This window comes from Agelaius phoeniceus, chromosome 6 (assembly GCF_051311805.1).
Source record: "Agelaius phoeniceus isolate bAgePho1 chromosome 6, bAgePho1.hap1, whole genome shotgun sequence".
Lineage (NCBI taxonomy): Eukaryota > Metazoa > Chordata > Aves > Passeriformes > Icteridae > Agelaius > Agelaius phoeniceus.
The window spans coordinates 10,740,868-10,759,605 of NC_135270.1; the positions used below are offsets into that span (position 1 = coordinate 10,740,868).

At 64.8% G+C, this 18,738-nt stretch overlaps 3 protein-coding genes across 4 annotated transcripts; 1 reads left to right on the forward strand and 2 right to left on the reverse strand.

The window, feature by feature from the left end:
• Positions 1-3,109: 3,109 nt before the first annotated feature.
• On the reverse strand, positions 3,110-4,225 carry APLNR (apelin receptor). The gene has a single exon (XM_054635668.2). The coding sequence runs from the start codon at positions 4,223-4,225 to the stop codon at positions 3,110-3,112; it is 1,116 nt and encodes a 371-aa protein (XP_054491643.1).
• Positions 4,226-6,848: 2,623 nt separating this feature from the next.
• P2RX3 (purinergic receptor P2X 3) lies at positions 6,849-11,716 on the reverse strand. 2 transcript variants are annotated; one of them, XM_077179396.1, is made up of 12 exons: positions 10,975-11,716; positions 10,059-10,194; positions 9,896-9,934; positions 9,758-9,824; positions 9,077-9,170; positions 8,918-8,995; positions 8,588-8,729; positions 7,934-8,064; positions 7,753-7,846; positions 7,611-7,676; positions 7,349-7,426; positions 6,849-7,239 (listed from the first exon to the last, which is right to left on the reverse strand). In XM_077179396.1, the coding sequence occupies exons 1-12, from the start codon at positions 11,556-11,558 to the stop codon at positions 7,126-7,128; spliced, it is 1,623 nt and encodes a 540-aa protein (XP_077035511.1). In that variant the 5' UTR covers positions 11,559-11,716; the 3' UTR covers positions 6,849-7,125. The 2 variants fall into 2 exon arrangements, with proteins under 2 accessions (XP_077035511.1, XP_054491455.2); XM_054635480.2 differs by having other exon boundaries at positions 9,896-9,967.
• Positions 11,717-11,928: 212 nt separating this feature from the next.
• On the forward strand, positions 11,929-18,275 carry SSRP1 (structure specific recognition protein 1). Its single transcript, XM_054634659.2, has 17 exons — positions 11,929-12,076; positions 12,577-12,735; positions 12,934-13,119; positions 13,289-13,394; positions 13,857-14,047; positions 14,115-14,345; positions 14,435-14,538; positions 14,637-14,765; positions 14,924-15,145; positions 15,229-15,301; positions 15,703-15,841; positions 15,934-15,979; positions 16,464-16,587; positions 16,969-17,139; positions 17,360-17,451; positions 17,564-17,744; positions 17,998-18,275. Exons 2-17 carry the CDS (start codon positions 12,682-12,684, stop codon positions 18,064-18,066), a joined length of 2,118 nt encoding a protein of 705 aa, XP_054490634.1. The 5' UTR covers positions 11,929-12,076; positions 12,577-12,681; the 3' UTR covers positions 18,067-18,275.
• The last annotated feature ends 463 nt before the right edge of the window (positions 18,276-18,738 follow it).

The window sequence follows — 18,738 nt, forward strand, 5'->3', positions numbered from 1 at the left end:
CAGCTGTGGCCGCCGGGTCACCTCCGCGTCCCCCCCTCCCCGGGACCCCCTCGGGGCGGGCGGGCAGGCGGGCGGGGGGACGCGGCCCCCGTCCCGCCTGGCCGGAGCCCAGAGGTCGGGCAGCAGCTGTGCCGCGTCCGGCCCCGCGGGAGCGGTGGGGGCAGCGGCCGTCAGTGGCTGCCAGCGCCCAGCCCGGGGCGCCCCCCAACCCTGGGCATTGCCCTGCCATCCCTCTTTCCATGCGCCCATCGTTCCCTTCCTTCCATCCATCCATCCATCCATCCATCCATCCATCCATCCATCCATCCATCCATCCATCCATCCACATAATACAATCCCACCTCCCACCCCAAACCTCCCCCACCCACCAAAACCGGCCCCCCAACTTTTCCACTCCTTTTCCTCTCTCTGTCCTCCCTCTCTGTCCCCTCCTCAATCCTGCAGGGTCACACGGGGCCCACCAGACCTTCGGGGGTCTCCTCATATTGCGGGGGGAGGGGGGGTTGGACCGGTGGGGACACACCGAGGCAGGGACCCACCCGAAATGCCACCCCCGGCAGCCACCGTTCCCACCCCACAGTGACAAAAGTTTCTGAGCCCTGGGTATGGTGCCAAAGCTTTCCCGCGGCTTTGGCAAATCCGAATTTTCCCGGCACAAACGGGAGCTGCAGCCCCCCCACCCACGCGGTCCCCCCCCTCCGTTTGCTTTGGGGCGGGAGGTGTGAAGGAGCCCGAGCCGGGCTGTAAACACGGAGGTCACTTCAAAGGGGACGCCCGGGGACATCCTTAGCACCACCAGATTATTTCGGCACCCCCGGGCGGGATGCGAGGTGGGGGGAGGTCGGGGGGATGAACATCCCGTTTGGCAGCTTGGAAAAGCGCAGTGGGGGGAGAGCTGTGGTGTTGGGAGGGGACCTGTCCCCATCCTTACCCCACTTCCTACCCCTGGTGCATCCATCCTCCCCGGAGCCCACTTTTACTCCGTGTGCAGAATATTCTGTTTTCCCAGCGTCACATTCCCACAACCACGGTTTGGGGAAACCTGGCCATGCCCCCCGGCCCTGCAGCGTCCCCGAGGCATGGCATTGTGGGGTTTGAGGGCTCCCTGAGGATCACAGCCACCCCCCACTCCCCAGCCATCCTTTCCAAGGATGCTCCCCATCCCCCCGTGCCTGCTGTCCCCCTCTATCTTCCCTCCTCATCTTCCCCAGGCACTCTCAGGAAGGCAACACCTTCCTTATCTTCTTCCGACGGGTGGTCCGGCCCTGCTGCCCCTCACCCCCAGCTCCGGCCTTGTTATTTTCTGTAGTGTCCCTGCATTTCTCCCCAGAGACTCCTCAACCAAACATTTCCCTCCTGGAAGGGAAAGGGAAATCTCCAAGACGCGGATAGAAAGTCGGCAGCTCCGTCTCCGCTGGCCGGGCGCCTGCGGCCATTTCCGCGCCCGGCGGCTGAGCCGGACGGGGGGAGGCAGCAAAGCTGACACCCCCACAGGACTGGGGTGTTTGGGGGTGATGGAGGCATGGAGGGAAAGGAGGAGGGTGGGATGGAGGGATGGGCAAAGGGAGGGAGACAAGGGAAAAATCGTAGAATCACAAAGGTTGGAAGACCTTTATGATCAAGTCCAACCATCAACCCAGCAATGCCCCTGTAACCCCAAAACCATTAGCCCACGGATGGATGGATGGATGGATGGATGGATGGATGGATGGATGGATGGATGGATGGATGGATGGAGGAGGGAACTGTTGGACTGATGGATGTACAGCTGGATTGACAGATGGATGAGAGATATCCAGGGGTCTCTCCAGGCTGAGGGAGCCTGGATGGCACTGGAATGTAAACACACTTTTGGACGTGTCCCTGGATGCTACATTCCCACTCCTCAAGCTCCCTCAGCCCTTAGACCAAACCAGATCCATCTGGAAACTCCCCAAAATCCTTAAGGAGGCTCCCACCCCTCCAGCTTGGGGGTTGTGCAGTCCCCATCCCCGTGGCCACCCCCTCTGTTCCCCCTCTCTGGACAAAGGACTGTCCCCACACGGGGAGACCCCGGGCGGTGGCTCCCAAACACGGTGGGGGCCGGCAGGAAGGCGGAGGCAGCTCCCCTGACGGGAAGCATCCCAAGGAACCCAGCATCCTTTCCAAGAGAGAACAAAGGCTGAGGAGATAGCATAGTTCATCACCGATAAATGAAGGATGTAAATAGCAAATAGGGGGAAGATTTATTTCGAGCAGAGCCTCAGGAAACAGCGGGGGCTGGGAGGGGGGAAATGGGACAGGAGCCATTTGCTGGCTCATCCAAATCCTGCTTGGGGTGAGCCGGGGTCCTGCCCACTGCCCAAACCTCCCATCAACACCCAGAGGGTCCTGTGTCCCACCTCATACCCTGAGCATCCCCATCTGCACCCAGGGGGTCCCATGTCCCCATCCCTCAGGTTTGGGTGTTTCACAGCACCAGGTCCCGTTTGCACACCCAGTTGAGTCACCCGGGGCTCGTCCCAGCCTCAGATAAGGAAAAAAAGCCCCAAAATGGGATTTGGGATTTCAGTGCTGCCGCCTGATACAATCACGGCTGGGGGGCTGGGGCAGGCAGGTGCTCACCCCACGGGGTCAAACACCCCCACCCCGGTGCTGCAATGCCCCGAAGGGTTGGGATGGAGGTTTTCCTGCATTTCCCAAAGTGTTGCTGAGGAAGAGACCGGGAGAATCCATTCCAGGCAGAGACGGCCCGTAGTGCACACACACCCCCACATGCACTGAGCCCTCGCTCATGGACACCCTCCATCCTCCACACCCCCACCCCTCCATCCTCCCTTCCACCACATCCCCCCCAGCCCCCCGAGGGAACTGCGCACACCCTGCTCCTTTTTTAACCAAAATTCATTTATTTGTCACAAAACACAAAGCCTTGGGGGTGCCGGGGGAGCCGCCCCCTCCTGAGCCCCCCAGGGGCTCCTCCCCGGCTGTGCCTCAGTTTCCCCTTCCCGCGAGCAGGGCTTTCCAGCGGGGCATCCCCAAAGCAAGCCAGGCTTTGGGGCGAGGCGGAGGGGGGTGTTCCCCCCGAGTAGACCAGCTCGGGGGGCGCCGGGGGCGGTCGGGGAGGGGCTCAGGAGCGGAAGAGCGTCTCCTGGGTGGCGGGGTCCAGCTTGCCCCCCGGGCCGGGGCCCCCCTTGCCGCCGGGGGGGTGGCTGTGCCCCGAGGAGTAGCTGGCGGAGCGCTCGGGGCCGGGGCCGGGGGTCCGGCAGCAGAGGAGGGCGGCGCAGGCGTGGCGGAAGCGGGGGTCGAAGAAGGCGTAGAGGAAGGGGTTGAGGCAGCTGTTGATGTAGGCGATGCCCGTGCAGTAGGGATGGAGGTTGTTGAGGAAGGTGTGGAGGGCGCAGGACCAGGGCAGCACCTCCAGGTCCATCAGCACGTAGAGGGTCTTGACCAGGTGGAAGGGCAGCCAGCAGCCCCCGAAGGCGGCCACCAGCACCGTGATGATGGTGAGCAGCCGCTTGCGCTTGCGGGGCCCCTCGGCCCGCTCCCGGCGGAAGTGAGTGGCCACGGTGCGGGCGATGAAGAAGTAGCAGGTCAGCATCACGGCGAACGGGGCCACGAAGCCCAGGGCGGTGGAGGAGAGCCCCAGCCCCACCTCCCAGGCGCCCTCCGTCCCCTGCGCCGCCAGGTCCCCGTAGTCCATGTAGCAGGTGATCTTGGTGTCCCCGCCGAGGGCGGCCGCCCGCCGCAGCACCAGGGCGGGCAGGGCCAGCAGGGCAGCCAGCAGCCACAGAGCCACCGTGGCCACCAGCCCGCTGACCCGCGAGCGCAGCTTGGCCGTGGCCAGCGGCCGCACGATGGCCAGGTAGCGGTCGAAGCTGAGGCCGGTGAGGCAGAAGACGCTGGCGTACATGTTGACGAACACCAGGTAGCTGCTGACCTTGCAGGCGGCCGTGCCGAAGGGCCAGTGGTAGCCCAGCCAGGCGTAGGCGGCCCACAGGGGCAGGGTGACCACGAAGGTGAGGTCGGCCACGGCCAGGTTGGCGATGAAGGTGTCGGCCGAGCGCCGGCGGTCGCGGCCGCCCTTGAAGACGGTCCAGAGGACGAGCCCGTTGCCGGTGGTGCCCAGCAGGAAGACCAGCAGGTAGATGGTGGGCAGCAGGGCCAGCGAGGGGCCCCACTCCGCGTACTCGCAGTCCGTATCGTTGTCGAAGCCGTAGTTGTAGGCGTCCGTCGTCTCCTCCATCCCGGCGCTGGGCTCCGCTCCGCTCAGCTCATCCCGGGCTCACCCGCTCCTGCGGCCCCGGAGCGAATCCCACCGCGTTACCTCCCCTTCCTCCTCCTCCCCGCCCTCCTCCTGGAGGGGACGGGCAGGACAGGGCAGGAGGCAGGGCCGGGGGGAGCCCCCGTGGGAAACTTCACAGCTCCCCCCACCTCCATCTGGCTCCTGCCCGGGGGGTTTTACCGAGCTCTCACCCGCGTGTCAACGCGCCGACCCCCGAGATAACCCCGGCCTCGCCACGCCCGCGGGGTTTGGTCGCCCACCACGGCGGCGTTCGGGGCTGGGGTCCGGCTCTGGGGAGCTCAGGAACGGGGGGCTCGGGCCAGCATTTGAGGTTTCACCTCGGGGTGCCGCATTCAGCGCCGGGGGTGTCACACATCGGGGCTGCATTTCGCACGGGCGGTGTCACATCGGGGCGGCGGGGGGGTCGCTCTGGGGGTTGGTGTCACATTGGAGGGAGTGGCACTGCGGTGGGGGGGGGTGTGCATTTGGCATTTTGCATTTGGCATTTTGCATTTGGCATTTTGCATTTGGCACTTGGGATTCCCCGTTTTGCTGCCAGGTTTGCCTCACTGTGTGCACAGCGGTGGCTCCGGGGGGTCCCCCACAGCCGGGGCTCCACTTTGAGCACAACGTGCCGAGGAGATTTATGCATTTACCAAAAATCCTGGGCGGGGAGGGGGTTCTGGGACCCCCCACGCTGTAAAATGACCATTTTAGGGCAGCAGCTGCCGCAGGACCGGCTGCCACCGGAGTTCTCGGTGTGTCCCCAGCTCCGCTTGCTCGTGGAGCGGCAACGCTGAGCCAAGAGGGAACAAACTCCCCCCCACCCCACAAATAAGCATTGGGGGGAGGAGGGAAGCCCCCCGAGGTGGTCTGGGATTGTCCCACTGGGACTGAACTCTCATAGTTCCAGCACTGGGGAAAAGAACCGAAGAAGACGAGCGGCACTTAGCAGAGTGATGCCTGAAGAGCCCCAAATCCCCCGGGACACACGGGGGGGGCTGAGCCGAGGCCTGGGATGGGGCTATAAGGGGGGATTAAGCACGGGAGGGGCTGTGGGAAGGGGCAGGTTTAACACCCCAGTGCAGGGATGGAGGTTGGTGGGGGGGCACAGAGCCCCCGGGACCCCCCACCGGCTCAGTGGGGCCCTTCTACCAGCAAAGAGGTGTGAAGGAGGGGTTGTGGGGGGAATTCAGTGGCTGAAATAAGGGGGGAGAGCTCACAGGAGCCTCCAAAATGAGGCAGAGTGGTGTAGGGGGGGAAAGGGGTCGGTAAATGGGGGTGCAAGTTAGGGGACCCCGGGGGTGGGGGCACTAAACCAGACACCCAGAGCTGCAGCATCAGCCGGGAGAGAAAACCAGGCTGGAGATAAGGAGCGATCCCGTATCTCAGTGCCGGGACAGCCGGCATGCGGGGAGAGAGGTATGAAAGGCAGAAACTGCTGAAAGTGGTGGCAGAACCGCGAGGGTGCCCAGTTCCGGTTCAAATCCCAAGCTGGAATGAAGAAGGGCCGGAACCCCGCAGTTCCCAGCGCAGACACGGCTCGAGCCTTTCCGCTAATTAGCAACATCAACGGGGAAACACCGGCACTGCTAATGAGCCCCCCGGGATCGCAGCGAGGCTCCCCGGGCCGCTCCCGCCCTGGCCGGAGCCCCGTTAATGAGCAGGACCGCTAATGAGCAGTTCTATTAATTACTATTAATAACACTCCCAGCTATCTGTGTCCTAATTGGATGGAGCACGGCACAAGTATCCATTTCCAGCCGCCGCACACCAATCCGTTTCCAGTCTCTTTCCTTTCCAAAAGCTGCGGGTTAAGTGTCCCGGTCACCCCCTCGCTGTCCTGGAAGCTGGGGTGCCTCGCCCTCGGTGCCACCCAGGGGGTCCCTTGGTCTCGGCGCCGGGGATGGAGCCCCCCAGGCTGGGTTTGTGGTGGCCACGGGTGGTGGGTGGGTGGCCAGGGCTGGGCTGATAAGGAATCCATGGGGCTGATAAGGAGCCCCGCTATCTGCAGCGGGGGGAGGGCAGGAGCCGCTCTCCCTGCGGGGCGGGGGCCGCCCTGGGCACCAGCGAGGGGTTCGGGACGCTCGTTTGGCATTCCCAGGAATGAACCCCAGGACTTGGCACCAGCGGCTCCACGGGGAGCAAGCCAGGCTCACGGCGTCTCTCCCCACTGGCTCTGCAGGGGGATTGGGGTGGGAGCCCCCACGGGGCGGGATGAGGAGCCAGAGCTCATCCCCCTCACCCCATCCCGAGCAGGAAGGGCAGCGCTTGGCCCTGCACGAGGAACCATCCTGGAGCTTCCTCCGAATCCAAGAGTTACTCACATCCGACCGAGGAAGTGACAGCGCTAGGGCACAGCTCCTGTCCCTCTGAGCCCCCTTCCCTGCCACGGGCTGCGCTGCGGGCACGGCGCTCCTCCTGTTGGCAGCTGCCCCCGCGGTGTGCCCCGTCCCAGGGACAGCACCCTCACCCCTCTTCCCTCTGCTCCCGCACCCCAACCCTGCCCATCGGTCCCCCAAAAACCATCCCGCGCCCCCCCCCAAGGCTGGACACGGGTGGGTGCTGCGAGCCACGGGTTTATTGGGGGAGCATGGGGTGGCAAGGACAGGGAGGTGCGGCGGGAGGGGCACCCTGGGGACAAGGGACAGGGCTGGGGCACCTCGTATGGACACTGGGGACACTGGGATATATCCGGGGTGGGCACTGGGGACAGTCAGATGCTGATGGGGCTCACAGGGGGAGCACTGGGGACTGGGTGGGCAATAGGAGCCCGACGGGGGTCTCAGCGAGCCCCTCCCCAGGCCGTGGGCTGCCCCACAGCGTGGTGGGCAGGCGGGGCTGCCCCATGGCCCCCGGGGCTAGAGGCCGAGGGAGAAGGTGCCCGAGTCGGTGGATTGCTTGTCCCGGGAGCAGGTCCCCAGCGCCCCGGGGGGACACGCTGAGGGGGTGGCGGGCACGCCGGCCTCTGACACCTGTGGGACAGGGGACAGAGGCACTGGGTGAGTCACTGCAGCCAGGGGGGGCCGATCGAGCCCCCCAGAGGTGTCCCCATCCCCAGGGTACCCCGGCCCCATGTCTGACCTCCTCGAACTTGCGGGCCTTGTAGTGCTCAGCGCCCTTGAGGAAGTTGAGCAGGATGATGTCGCACAGCACCGTGCCCTGGGGGTGGTAGCATTGGGGTGGGGGGCCCCGCGCTGTGGAGCACCCCTGTACCCCTCCCCACAGAGCCAGGCCGCTGTCACCCTGCATCTGTGCTGTGTCCCCATGCCCCGTGGCCATGGCATTTCCGCCTTGTGCACTGGGAGGTGTCACCACTCCGGGGCTGAGGACATCCCCAACTCACCACGCCAATGGAGGTGAAAGCAGCCACCGTGTTGATGAGGGTGGGGACGATGCCGAACTTCCCGGCCTGGGGGAGCACAGCCCTTGTTGGCCGGAGTCCCCGACCCCCCTGTGACCCCACGAATCCCCGGCCCCACACGTACGCTGCCATACACCAGGACATCGAAGCGGATCCCAAAGGCCTTGATGAGGGTGCGGCGCTCGGAGCCGTCAGGCCAGCGGTAGTACCTGGCGTGCCTGTGGTGACACAGTGACACGGGGACATGGGGACAGGAGCCATGCCATGCAGTGCACACCCCTGTGCCGTGCGTGTCCTGGCCATACCTGAAGTTGTATCCAGGGGCAGGGGTCCGGGCCAGGCTGTCCAGGCGGGTGAAGGAGTAGCGGGGCAGGCAGCGCTCCCAGGCCCGGTCCAGGTCACACACCCACCCGATCTTGATCCCCAGCACCCCCCCCTGCCCCAGCCCTGCATCAGCACCATGGACCCTGGCCCCATGGTGCCAAGTCCCCACAATTTCACAGTCCTGCATCCCATGGCCCTGTGCTCCACGTCCTATGAACCCACATCCCACATTCACATCTCCCCAAGCTCCACATCCCCCTGCCCCCCATGTGTCGAATCTCCATGTCTGTACACCCCATGGTCCCCATGTCACACATCCCAAACCCCATCCATGCCCCTGTGTCAAGCCCCACATCATCACTCTGTCTCTTGTTCCTGTATCCCCATGTCCTGTTCCCAACATCTCTCATCCCTGCATCCCGTGTCCCCATGTTATGCAAGCCCATGTCCCCATCTTCCATGTCCCACCACCCCATATCCCTCCCATCCCATGCCCCATGTCCCACATCCCATATTTCTGTGTCCCCAAGTCCCATGTCCCTATGTCCTTCCATCCCACGCACTTGTACCCCTGTGTCCCCACACCCACGCCATTGTCCCCCCGTGCCTCCCGTGTCCCCTGTGTCCCCGCTCACGGTGGCAGCCAGCGCAGGGAAGTCCTGCCCAGCCAGACGTGCCACGTCCCCCAGGCGCAGGATGGGGCACAGGGGCTGCAGCTGTGGGTGGAAGCGACACCGGCCCAGCTCCACCCCACTGCCAGGGGGTGGCAGGTTGGTCCTGGGGACACAGGGGGACACGGGGGACACAGAGGGATGTGCCATCAGGCAGCAGTCTGGGGTTCATGGACCCCCATCACAGTATCCCCCCACCATCCTGTGCCTATGTCCCCTGTCCCCATGTCCCTGTGTTACCCCATGCCCTGTCCTCATGTCCCCTCGTGTCCCCCCGTGGCTTGTGCCACTCACTTCTCAAAGCCAAAGAGCGGGAAGCGGATGCTGTTCTTGATGAGGAGGGTGAAGTTCTCAGCTTCCAGCATGACGGGGCTGGAGGAAGGGGGGTGACACTGAGGACATGGCAGGGGGCATGTTCCCTGCTCCTCCCTGTGTCCCCCCGGCCCCACTTACACGTCAACAGTGTCCACCTCGGGTGGGCACCAGCCCTGGATCTCGCAGGTGCGCAGGGTCGCGTTGTAGGGGACACAGCGCCCTGTCAGCAGCCCTGGGACCCCCAACCCTGTCAGCAGACCTGGCACCTCGGCCCCTGAACTCTGCCAGCACCCCTGGGACCCCCAGACCACTGCCAGTACCCCTGAGAGCACCCCTGAGACCCGAGACCCCCATCAGCACCCCTGGGATCTCCATACCCCTATCAGTACCCTCGGGAGCACCCCTGAGACCCCAGATCTCTGTCAGCACCCCGGGGATTTCCGGACCCTTGTCAGTACCCTCGGGAGCATCCCTGAGACCCCAGATCCCCGTCAGCACCCCTGGCACCCTCGGACCACTGCCAGTACCCCTGGGAGTACCCCTGAGACCCCAGATCCCCGTCAGCACTCTGGGGATTCCCGGACCCCTGTCAGTACCCTCGGGAGCGCCCCTGAGACCCCAGATCCCTGTCAGCACCCCGGGGATCCCCGGGCCCCCTTTGGCACCCCTGGGACCCTGACCCCCGGCTGCCCCAGACCTCCAGCTCTCGCACCAGAGCCCCGGGCCCCCCACTCCCCCGAGCCCACCGAGGGTCCCTCACTCCCTCCCGTGGTGGCTCCCCGCGGTCCCCTGAGCCCCCGTTCCCAGCGGGTCCCTCACCGTTGCTCGTGCCCGGGCTCAGCTCCCGGCAGTCCCGGTCCGCCGAGCAGTGGAACGCGGCTTCGCTCTGCGGGGCGGGGGTCAGCGGACGGGGGGCTCATCGAGGGGTCCCCCCGAGCGCCCCCTGCCCCCCCGCACCTCCGGGCACACGCCCTGCGCCTGGTCCTCGGTCCGGATCTGCTTGGTGACCACCACGAACACTGAGGTGCCCTGCGGGACGTCGCTGTCACACGACCCGTCCGGAACTGAGGCGGGGGTGGCCCCGCGACCCTCAGCGACCCCTCCGGTCCCCGGTGCTCACCTGGGGGGGCGTGACGTAGTCGGCCGTGTCCATCACCTGCCCCGCGTAGCGCCCCACGCCCTTCACCTTGGTGACCACGGAGGACTCGATGGCGGTGTCCCGCACCTGGTACGCTTTCTCATGGAGGAACACCCAGCTGGGACAGCACCGCGGGTGACGCTGGGGACAGCCACCCCCGGACACCACCGGAACCCCCTGGCACCCTCCCCCGGACCTGCCCGTGATCCCCGGACCCCGGAGCTGCCAGCGCCAGCGGCTGCCGATCCCCGACTGCCGCTTGTCATCCCCCCGCCGGTGGCTGCTGTCACCCCCGGGAGCACTCGAGGACAGGGACCCGAGCGCGGCTCATCCCCTTCTGTCGTCCCCTGGGGCCGAGCGGCTTCTCTGCCCCTCGCTGTCACCCACGCTGTCCCTTCCCGTCATCCACCCGAGATGCTCTCCTGGCTGTCCCCTTTGTGTCACCCGAAACGACATCTTGCTGTCCTCATCATGTCACCTGCGCTGCCACCCTCCTGTCACCCGCACCGGCACGCTCTCTGGCTGTCCCCCTTGTGTCACCCGTACCGACATCCTCTGTCCCGCCTTGTCAACCGGCACACTCTCCTGGCTGTCCCCATCGTGTCACCTGCGCCGGCACACCTGAACTCCCGGCACTGACACATTGTCACCCGCTCTCCCGTCCCTCCTCTGCTCCCGGCCTGGCCACCCCCCGACCCCGCACCACCGCCTGGTGTCCCCTCGCTGTGACCCCATGCCACACGCCGTCACCCCCGGGTGTCACCTGCAGCAGGAAGTGGCTGTCACCGCGCTGTCGCGGTGCCGGGAAGGGTTCGGGGCTGTGCCCCGGGGGATGTCCCGGCGCGGGCTGTCCCGGAGGTGCCCGGGGATTGTCCCGGCGGCTGCCGGGGAGGCTCACCCGACGAAGTAGGCGAGGATGAGGAGCTGGACGCCGCGGTTGACGACGCCCACCACCCAGCTCTTCACCACCACCGACTTGGTGGTCTCGTAGGAGAAGAAGTCAGTCACCCAGCGGGTGCGGGAGCGCGGGAGGGACATGGGCAGCGCGGGGGCGGCCGGAGACGGGGCTGCGGGCAGGGCAAGGCGGGGCTGCGGGCAGGGCTGCGGGAACCGAGGGGGATGCGGGCAGTGCAGGGCAGGGCAGGGGTGCGGACAGTGAGCGGGGATGCGGGCAGGGCAGGGCAGGGCAGGGCAGGGCGGGAGCGGGTGCAGGCAGGGGTACCGGCAGGGGCACGGGCAGCGTGCGGGTACCGGAGGGTGTGGGCAGCACCCGCAGGGGTGCGGGCAGCGGGGGCGGTGCGGGCGGGCGGGCGGAGGCGGGGGCAGGGCGGGGGCCGGGGGCGGGGGCATGGCCCGGGGGGACGGAGGGATCGCCCCCCATTCCTGGGGGGATGGAGGGGTGCAGGCAGGGTCCTTCCCCGGGGTCCCTATGGGGGCGAGCCCCAAAGGGGGGACCCATTCGAGCACCGGGGAGTCCCACATTGGGATGCACGTGGGGGGTGCGCCCCAGACTGGGGATGCCTGGTTTGGGGGGACACCTCTGCCGCGGAGCACGGTGGGGGAGCCCCGTGCGTGCGGTTTCGGGGGTGCCCCGCTCTGGGCCGTCCCATTGTCCGGTTCCAACACTTTGGGGCGCCCCGGCTTTGGTGGGGTGGGGGGGGAGGGGGGTGCCCCCACACGAGGTGACGTCACGGGGCTCGCCCCGTGCTGGCCAATGGGGTCTCTCCCCCTTCTCTCTATGGTTCTGGGCGGGGCAGAGCGGCGGGTGGGGGGCGGAGTCCCGGCTTCTCTGACCCCGCCCCGGCCACTTGGTGGGCGGGGCCTCCGGCGCGCTGCCGGCCCGCCCCCGGTGCGGCGGAGAGCGCTGCACGGGGCCCGCCCAACCACCAGGGGGGGCCAGCGCGGACCGGCGCCATGGCGGAAGTCCGAGCGACTTCCGGCGGCGGCGGCTCCGCGCGGTTCGCGCTGCGCAGGCGGGAAAAGCGGCAGCGGCGGCAGCGGTGCGGGGGGGTCGGCGGGCTTACCGGGGAAGGGGGGGAGGGGGGAGTGTCTGGGTCTCCCGGGGAGAGCCTGCAGTCAGGGCAGGCCGGGCTGGGATGGGGGAACGGGCCTGAGATGGAAGTGGGCTCGGGGCGGGTAGGCAGGCCCCGGGTTGGGGGGAGGCCCGGGGGGCGCTTGGGAGCTCGGGCTCGGAAGGAGTTTGGGGGTGCGGTGGGTGGTTTGGGGTGCGGAGAGGCCGCATCAGGGAGGGGAAGGGCAGGGGTGGGGGGAGTCGAGAGGTGCGATGACACAGCGGGGGCCGAGGGCTGCAGGAAGGGGCGGCCCTGGGGCCACGGCACAGCTGGGGAAGGGGCGAGGTGGCCGGGGGTCGTCCCCGTCAGTGAGTCAGAGGCAGCGTCCGGGGGGCGGGGGCAGCCTGAGGGGCGAGGTTTGGTTTTGGGGGCGCTGGGGAGCGCCAGGAGCCCGTCGCCAGCCCGGCTCACCCGATGTCCTCCCACAGCTGCCGTGCGTGACTCCTGTGCCGCTGCCCCGGGCATGCCGGGCTGGGGAGGCTGCTGAACCCCCCTGAGATCGTCCCCGTCCCCTCCCACACCCCGCAGCCGCCATGGCCGACACGCTGGAGTTCAACGAGATCTACCAGGAGGTGAAGGGGTCCATGGTAAGCGAGGGGACATGGGGATGGCCCCAGGGGCACTTCCAGCGTTGGGGTGTGCATGGGGGGAGCGAATGCTGTGCGGTGAGGAGGATGAAGCTGTGGCTGGTTGGAGGGGGGTTGGTGGTGTGGGTGGCTGGAGCACTCAACGGAGCCGTGGTTCCTCCATGGGGCCGAGTCCCCTCATGCCCAGCTGTCCCACAGAATGATGGGCGGCTGCGGCTGAGCCGGCAGGGCGTCATCTTCAAGAACAGCAAGACAGGGAAGGTGGACAACATCCAGGCCTCAGAGCTGGCCGAGGGCGTGTGGCGGCGCGTGGCGCTGGGGCACGGCCTCAAGCTGCTCACCAAGAACGGCCACGTCTACAAGTATGACGGGTTCCGGGAGTCGGTGAGTCCCTGCTCCCGCTGCCTTGGCCCTGTCCCAGATCCGGCTGTGCTCCCTGCCAGCCCCAGAGCAGCTCTGCCCCCTGCATCTCCATGCCCAGGGGCTGTGTGTCACCCGGGGCTCTGGGCACTGCTGGTTCCTGATGGTGTTGCCTCCCTCTTGCCCCACCCAGGAGTTTGACAAGCTCTCAGATTTCTTCAAGGCCCACTATTGCCTGGAGCTTGCGGAGAAGGATCTGTGTGTGAAGGGCTGGAACTGGGGCACAGTGAGGTTTGGAGGTGAGTTCCAGTGGTAGCCTGAGGCTGTGGGGTGGGATGTTCCCACCAGTGTGGCTGTTCTGCTGCCACAGCCATTCCCTTAGGAGCAGCTGCTTTCTAGTCCTCAGGGACAGTGGGGACATTTGCCATCTCAGGAGAGCCGGAGGGCCCTGAATCCCAGGGGGCTGTGCTTGATGTGGAATCTGCACATGTGTGCCATTTTCAGAGAGCCAGGGGAGCTGGTGGATATGCCTCCAGCTCAGGGACCAGGATACATGGGCTCAGATAGTTCCTTTTGGTCTGTTTCTGATCAGCGTCAATTTCCAGTGATGCAGCCGGAAGGGAGAAAGCCTGGGGATTTTGGAGGGTGGGAATGCAGTGATGAGAGCAGAGGCACTGCTGGATTTTGGGGGAGGAGCGAGACTGTAGCTGGAGATGGGATTTGTGGGGCACAGCTCTGAGCTGGCTGTGGTGTCCCCACAGGGCAGCTGCTGTCCTTTGACATCGGGGAGCAGCCGGTGTTCGAGATCCCGCTCAGCAACGTGTCCCAGTGCACCACGGGCAAGAACGAGGTGACGCTGGAGTTCCACCAGAACGATGATGCCGAGGTCTCCCTCATGGAGGTCCGGTTCTACGTGCCCCCTACCCAGGAGGACGGCGTGGACCCTGTGGAGGTGTGTGGGGCCGGCAGGAGGGCGGGTGCTGGCGGCGAGGGACCCTTTGTGACCGCTCCCCTGGCAGGCCTTCGCCCAGAACGTGCTGTCCAAGGCGGATGTGATCCAGGCCACTGGAGATGCCATCTGCATCTTCCGGGAGCTGCAGTGCCTGACGCCGCGCGGGCGCTACGACATCCGCATCTACCCCACCTTCCTGCACCTGCACGGCAAGACCTTCGACTACAAGATCCCCTATACCACCGTGCTGCGCCTCTTCCTGCTCCCGCACAAGGACCAGCGCCAGATGTTCTTCGTGGTGAGTGGGAGTGGCTCAGCCCTCCCCTGGAAGGGCACTGGGGTCCTCTGCGGGGGGTTTAGTGTCTTCACCTCCTCTTCTCTTTCCAGATCAGCCTGGACCCCCCGATAAAGCAAGGCCAGACCCGATACCACTTCCTGATCCTGCTCTTCTCTAAGGATGAGGACATCTCCCTGACCCTCAACATGAATGAGTGAGCTCCCCTATGCCACGCTGCCCTCCCTGGATCCTGAGGGAGCTCCTTACACCCCAGACCATGTTCTCACCTCTGCCCTCCTTCCCTCCACACAGGGAGGAGGTGGAGAAGCGCTTTGAGGGGCGGCTCACCAAGAACATGTCAGGGTCCCTCTACGAGATGGTCAGCCGGGTGATGAAGGCACTGGTGAACCGCAAGATCACCGTGCCTGGAAACTTCCAGGGGTGAGCAGCTGCTTGGCCAGTCCTTCTCTTTCCACCTTGTTCCCATGGCTGGAGGAAGGGGCTCTGTGTGTGATTCATGCTGGGGAGCAGGGCCTGTCTGCCAGGGCTGGGCATGGGGAGGATGTTTGTCCCCATGAATAGCACTGTTTGTCCTGCAGACACTCTGGAGCCCAGTGCATCACCTGCTCCTACAAGGCCAGCTCAGGGCTGCTGTACCCCCTGGAGAGGGGCTTCATCTACGTACACAAGCCCCCCGTGCACATCCGCTTCGACGAGATCTCCTTCGTCAACTTCGCCCGTGGCACCACCACCACCCGCTCCTTCGACTTCGAGATCGAGACCAAGCAGGGCACCCAGTACACCTTCAGCAGCATCGAGAGGTGGGTGTGGGCTGTGGGGCCAGCCTGGCTGTGCCCACCAGGGCTGCCTGGCACCCCCAGCCCGACTGTGCCCTCTCCCACAGGGAGGAGTACGGGAAGCTCTTCGACTTTGTCAATGCCAAGAAGCTGAACATCAAGAACCGGGGCCTGAAGGAGGTATCAGCACACAGAGCTGGGCTTGTGCCCACTGGTGCTGCCCTCTCCCAGAATTCAGCTGCTTTTCCTTCCTTTATTCACCTCTCTTTTCTCTCCTTGCCCTTGTAGAGGAAAAAGGTCCGTGCGATATCCCTTCCTCTTTCTCCTCCTCCTCCTCCTGGTGCAGGTTTCCTGTGCATGGCTGTGGTGGTCTCTGACTAACCCAGTAACCCCAGTGTGGTGTGCAGGGGCGCCCTTAACCCCCATAACTGCTCTGCCCCTCTCTCTCCGGGGCCCTGAGGGGGGAAGGAGGGGACATGGCTGTGTCTGTGCCCTGGCCTGTGCATGCCCAGGGCTGTGCTCACCCAGGGCTGCGTTCTAGAGGGGAGCACAGGGAGCAGCTCTCATCCTGCCTTCTGCAGGGAATGAAGCAGAGCTATGATGAATATGCTGACTCTGATGAGGACCAGCACGATGCCTACTTGGAGAGGATGAAAGAGGAGGGCAAGATCCGGGAGGAGAATGCCAATGACAGCAGTGATGGCTCAGGGGAGGAGACAGGTAAGGGCTGGGGCTGTGAGGTACTGCCATGGTGCTCCAGCTCCTGCTCCCCATGATGATCTGTAACACTGAGCCCTCACTTTCTCCTCCAGACTCATCCTTCAACCCTGGAGAAGAGGATGATGATGTGGCTGAAGAGTGAGTAGAGGCCAGGCAGGGCTTTATCCAAAAGCCCCATGGGAAGGTGCTGTTCTAGGGCTGTGTGAGCACTGAGAGATGCTCACAGCATGACTGGGATCACCTGGATTTGGGAATGTACAGCCCTGGGTTTGGGAGTGTTGGGCAGCTGGGGCTGTTCTGGGCTCACTTCATTGTAATGGCATCAGGCAGTGGGAGAAAGTTCTGGAAGGGCTCCAGGGGGGGGCTTGGCTGCATTTTTTGGGAAAGAGAACAGTTGGGAGGAGGGTTAAAGCCCCAGGCTGGGATGAGGATGGGTGAGAGTTGTGAAGCTGAGCCCTAGCGCCTCAAGAGCTCCGAATGTCCAGGAAGCAGAACACAATGAGCCGTGTTCGTGGAAGGCCACTCCCCCGAGGGCTGTTAACGGGAGCAGGGCAGCTCCAGCCCGGGAAGCCTCAGGGCTCTGGTGTCTGGGGGCAGCTCTGAGCTTGGTGCCCCCGCACAGGTTCGACAGCAACGCCTCGGCCAGTTCGTCCAGCGGTGATGGCGACAGCGACCGGGACGACAAGAAACCAGCCAAGAAGGCCAAGATCGTCAAGGACCGCAAGCCCCGCAAGAAACAGCCTGAGGTGAGGGGCTCCTGTGGGAGCAGGACCAGCTCCTGTGGGAGCAGGACCAGCTCCTGGAGTGGGGTGAGGCAGGTCACAGCCTCAGCTGCCTGACCTCAGCCTCTGCAGCACTCACCAGTGCCCTGGCCAGAGCTGGTGTCTGACCTGGTGTTGCTGCATCCAGCTGGGTCCAGGCTGAGCCTCTCCCAAGGGCACGTTGTTGCCATGCCCAGCCTATCCTGGTTGTTGTTTGGCTGTTCTCCAGCAGCCTGACCCCCGGCTGTGACCCTTTAGCCCCACTCCCCAGCTGGATTGCTGGGGGTGCAGAGGCGAGCAGAGCCCGGTCCCGAGGTGTAGGGTGAGGGGTGCATTGGGCTTCCATGGGTGTTCTTCACCTCCCAGAGCAAGAAGGGGAAGGACCCCAATGCTCCCAAGCGCCCGATGTCGGCCTACATGCTCTGGCTGAATGCCAGCCGGGAGAAGATCAAGTCGGACCACCCTGGCATCAGCATCACCGATCTGTCCAAGAAGGCTGGGGAGCTCTGGAAGGCCATGTCCAAGGAGAAGAAGGAGGTGAGGGTAGAGCTGGGCCTGGTACAGGAGGAGAGGCTGGCTATGCTTCCTTGCTCCTGGGAGCTGAGAGTTGCCCAGATGGGGAGTTGGGAAGGGGTGGGGACATCCTCGGGCTGGTGAGCTGGGTGATCAGGAGTGGGAGCAGGGTGGGGTGCAGGTGGGTGCTGGAGGATGGTGGAGGAGGAGGGGTGGCCTCGCTGACCCTGTGCTCTGGCTGCAGGAGTGGGATCGGAAGGCGGAAGATGCCAGGCGGGACTACGAGAAGGCCATGAAGGAATACAGTGTGGGCAGCAAGGCCGACAGCCACAGGGGGTGAGTGTGCTGCCAAGGGGCTGGCAGGGCTTGGCCCCCCAAAATCAGGCTGTTCCCAGGGCCAGATGGGTAACGTGGCTCCTCTCCCCTCTGCTCACCCAACCCTGTGCAGGGAGAGGTCGAAGAAGAAGAAGAAGAAGCAGGAGAAGCAGGTGAAGGGGAAAGGGGACAAGAAAGGCGCCACCTCCAAGTCCTCATCCTCCAAGTCCCCCGCTAAGGGCATGAGTGACAGCTTCAAGAGCAAGGAGTTCGTGTCCAGCGATGAGAGCTCCTCTGCAGAGAGCAAGAAGGAGGTGGGGTCACAACTGGGGCAGGTCCTGGTCCCTCTTCCCTAGGGAACAACTCTGGGAGGACCCCAGTGCCTCTTCCTCGGGGAACATCCTGCTGGTTTCTGCTGGAGAGGCTGGGTCCTTCTGGTACTTCATGTCCTTGGGGACATCCCTTGGTGTGTCCACAAGTTACCACAATCACCCTGTCCCCGCTGTAGTGGGGGATGCTGCACTGCCTTCATTGTCCCCTGCTGACCTCTCTGTCCCCTGCCTGCAGGACTCGGAGGAGGAGGGAGCTGCCAGCCCACCCCCCAGCTCAGAGGACTCTGCCTCAGGCTCGGATTAGCACCATCCCAGCTGGCTCCAGGCTGGATCCCAGAGGAGAGGACTGGGCGGGCCAGCCCCGCGGCAGGGACCAGGGTCCCGGGCTCTGGATGGCTCCCACCCCGGAGCAGGGCCAGGTTCCCCTGTCCCCCCAGCACCCCGTGGTGGCAGAAGGTGCCTCCTCAGTCCCTCATCATTGTATTCCATCAATTTATTTTTTCTAAACTCTTGGCTTTCTCTCCTTTCCTTTCCTTCCCTCGTTGGTTTTTTTTGGTGTTGTTTTTTTGTATTTTGGGTCTGTTCACATGGCAACTCGGGTTGAATAAAAAAAAAAAAACCCCACTGATGGTGTTTGTGTGGGTGTGGGGCTGGCTCCCCCTTCCCTCCTTCCTTCCTGCAGCCATCCGGGAGCTCATTCCCCTCCTTGAACCGCTTCCAGGGCTGACTTCACTCCCTCCCCACCCTCCATTAGCGGCCCCCAGCCCCTGCTCAGCCATCAGGACTCCTAATTACAGCCCCTCGCTCGATCCTGATGCCATTTGGGGGTTTTTCTACCTCCCTCATGAGGGGGTTGATCCGATTAAGGCCTGTTTCCCCTCCGGTGTTGATTGCAGCCGATTCCCGGTCTGGAACCAGCCCCGGGGGGACCCCATGGCTGCCTGTTCCCCCCTCCTTCCACTGCCTTTACCGGCAC

What these genes read in the sequence shown, in the direction of transcription:
- SSRP1 (XM_054634659.2), top strand. Translation starts at nt 12,682, where the DNA reads ATGGCCGACACGCTGGAGTTCAACGAGATCTACCAGGAGGTGAAGGGG. An exon ending in GTGCCTGGAAACTTCCAGGG is followed by an intron (nt 14,766 to 14,923) that starts GTGAGCAGCTGC and finishes TTTGTCCTGCAG; the next exon opens with ACACTCTGGAGCCCAGTGCA. An exon ending in TGGCTCAGGGGAGGAGACAG is followed by an intron (nt 15,842 to 15,933) that starts GTAAGGGCTGGG and finishes TTTCTCCTCCAG; the next exon opens with ACTCATCCTTCAACCCTGGA.
- P2RX3 (XM_054635480.2), bottom strand. Translation starts at nt 11,558, where the DNA reads ATGTGGGACTCCCCGGTGCTCGAATGGGTCCCCCCTTTGGGGCTCGCC. An exon ending in ATCCTCGCCTACTTCGTCGG is followed by an intron (nt 10,195 to 10,974) that starts GTGAGCCTCCCC and finishes GTGCTGTCCCAG; the next exon opens with CTGGGTGTTCCTCCATGAGA. An exon ending in CTTTCACCTCCATTGGCGTG is followed by an intron (nt 7,427 to 7,610) that starts GTGAGTTGGGGA and finishes TACCACCCCCAG; the next exon opens with GGCACGGTGCTGTGCGACAT.
- APLNR (XM_054635668.2), bottom strand. Translation starts at nt 4,225, where the DNA reads ATGGAGGAGACGACGGACGCCTACAACTACGGCTTCGACAACGATACG.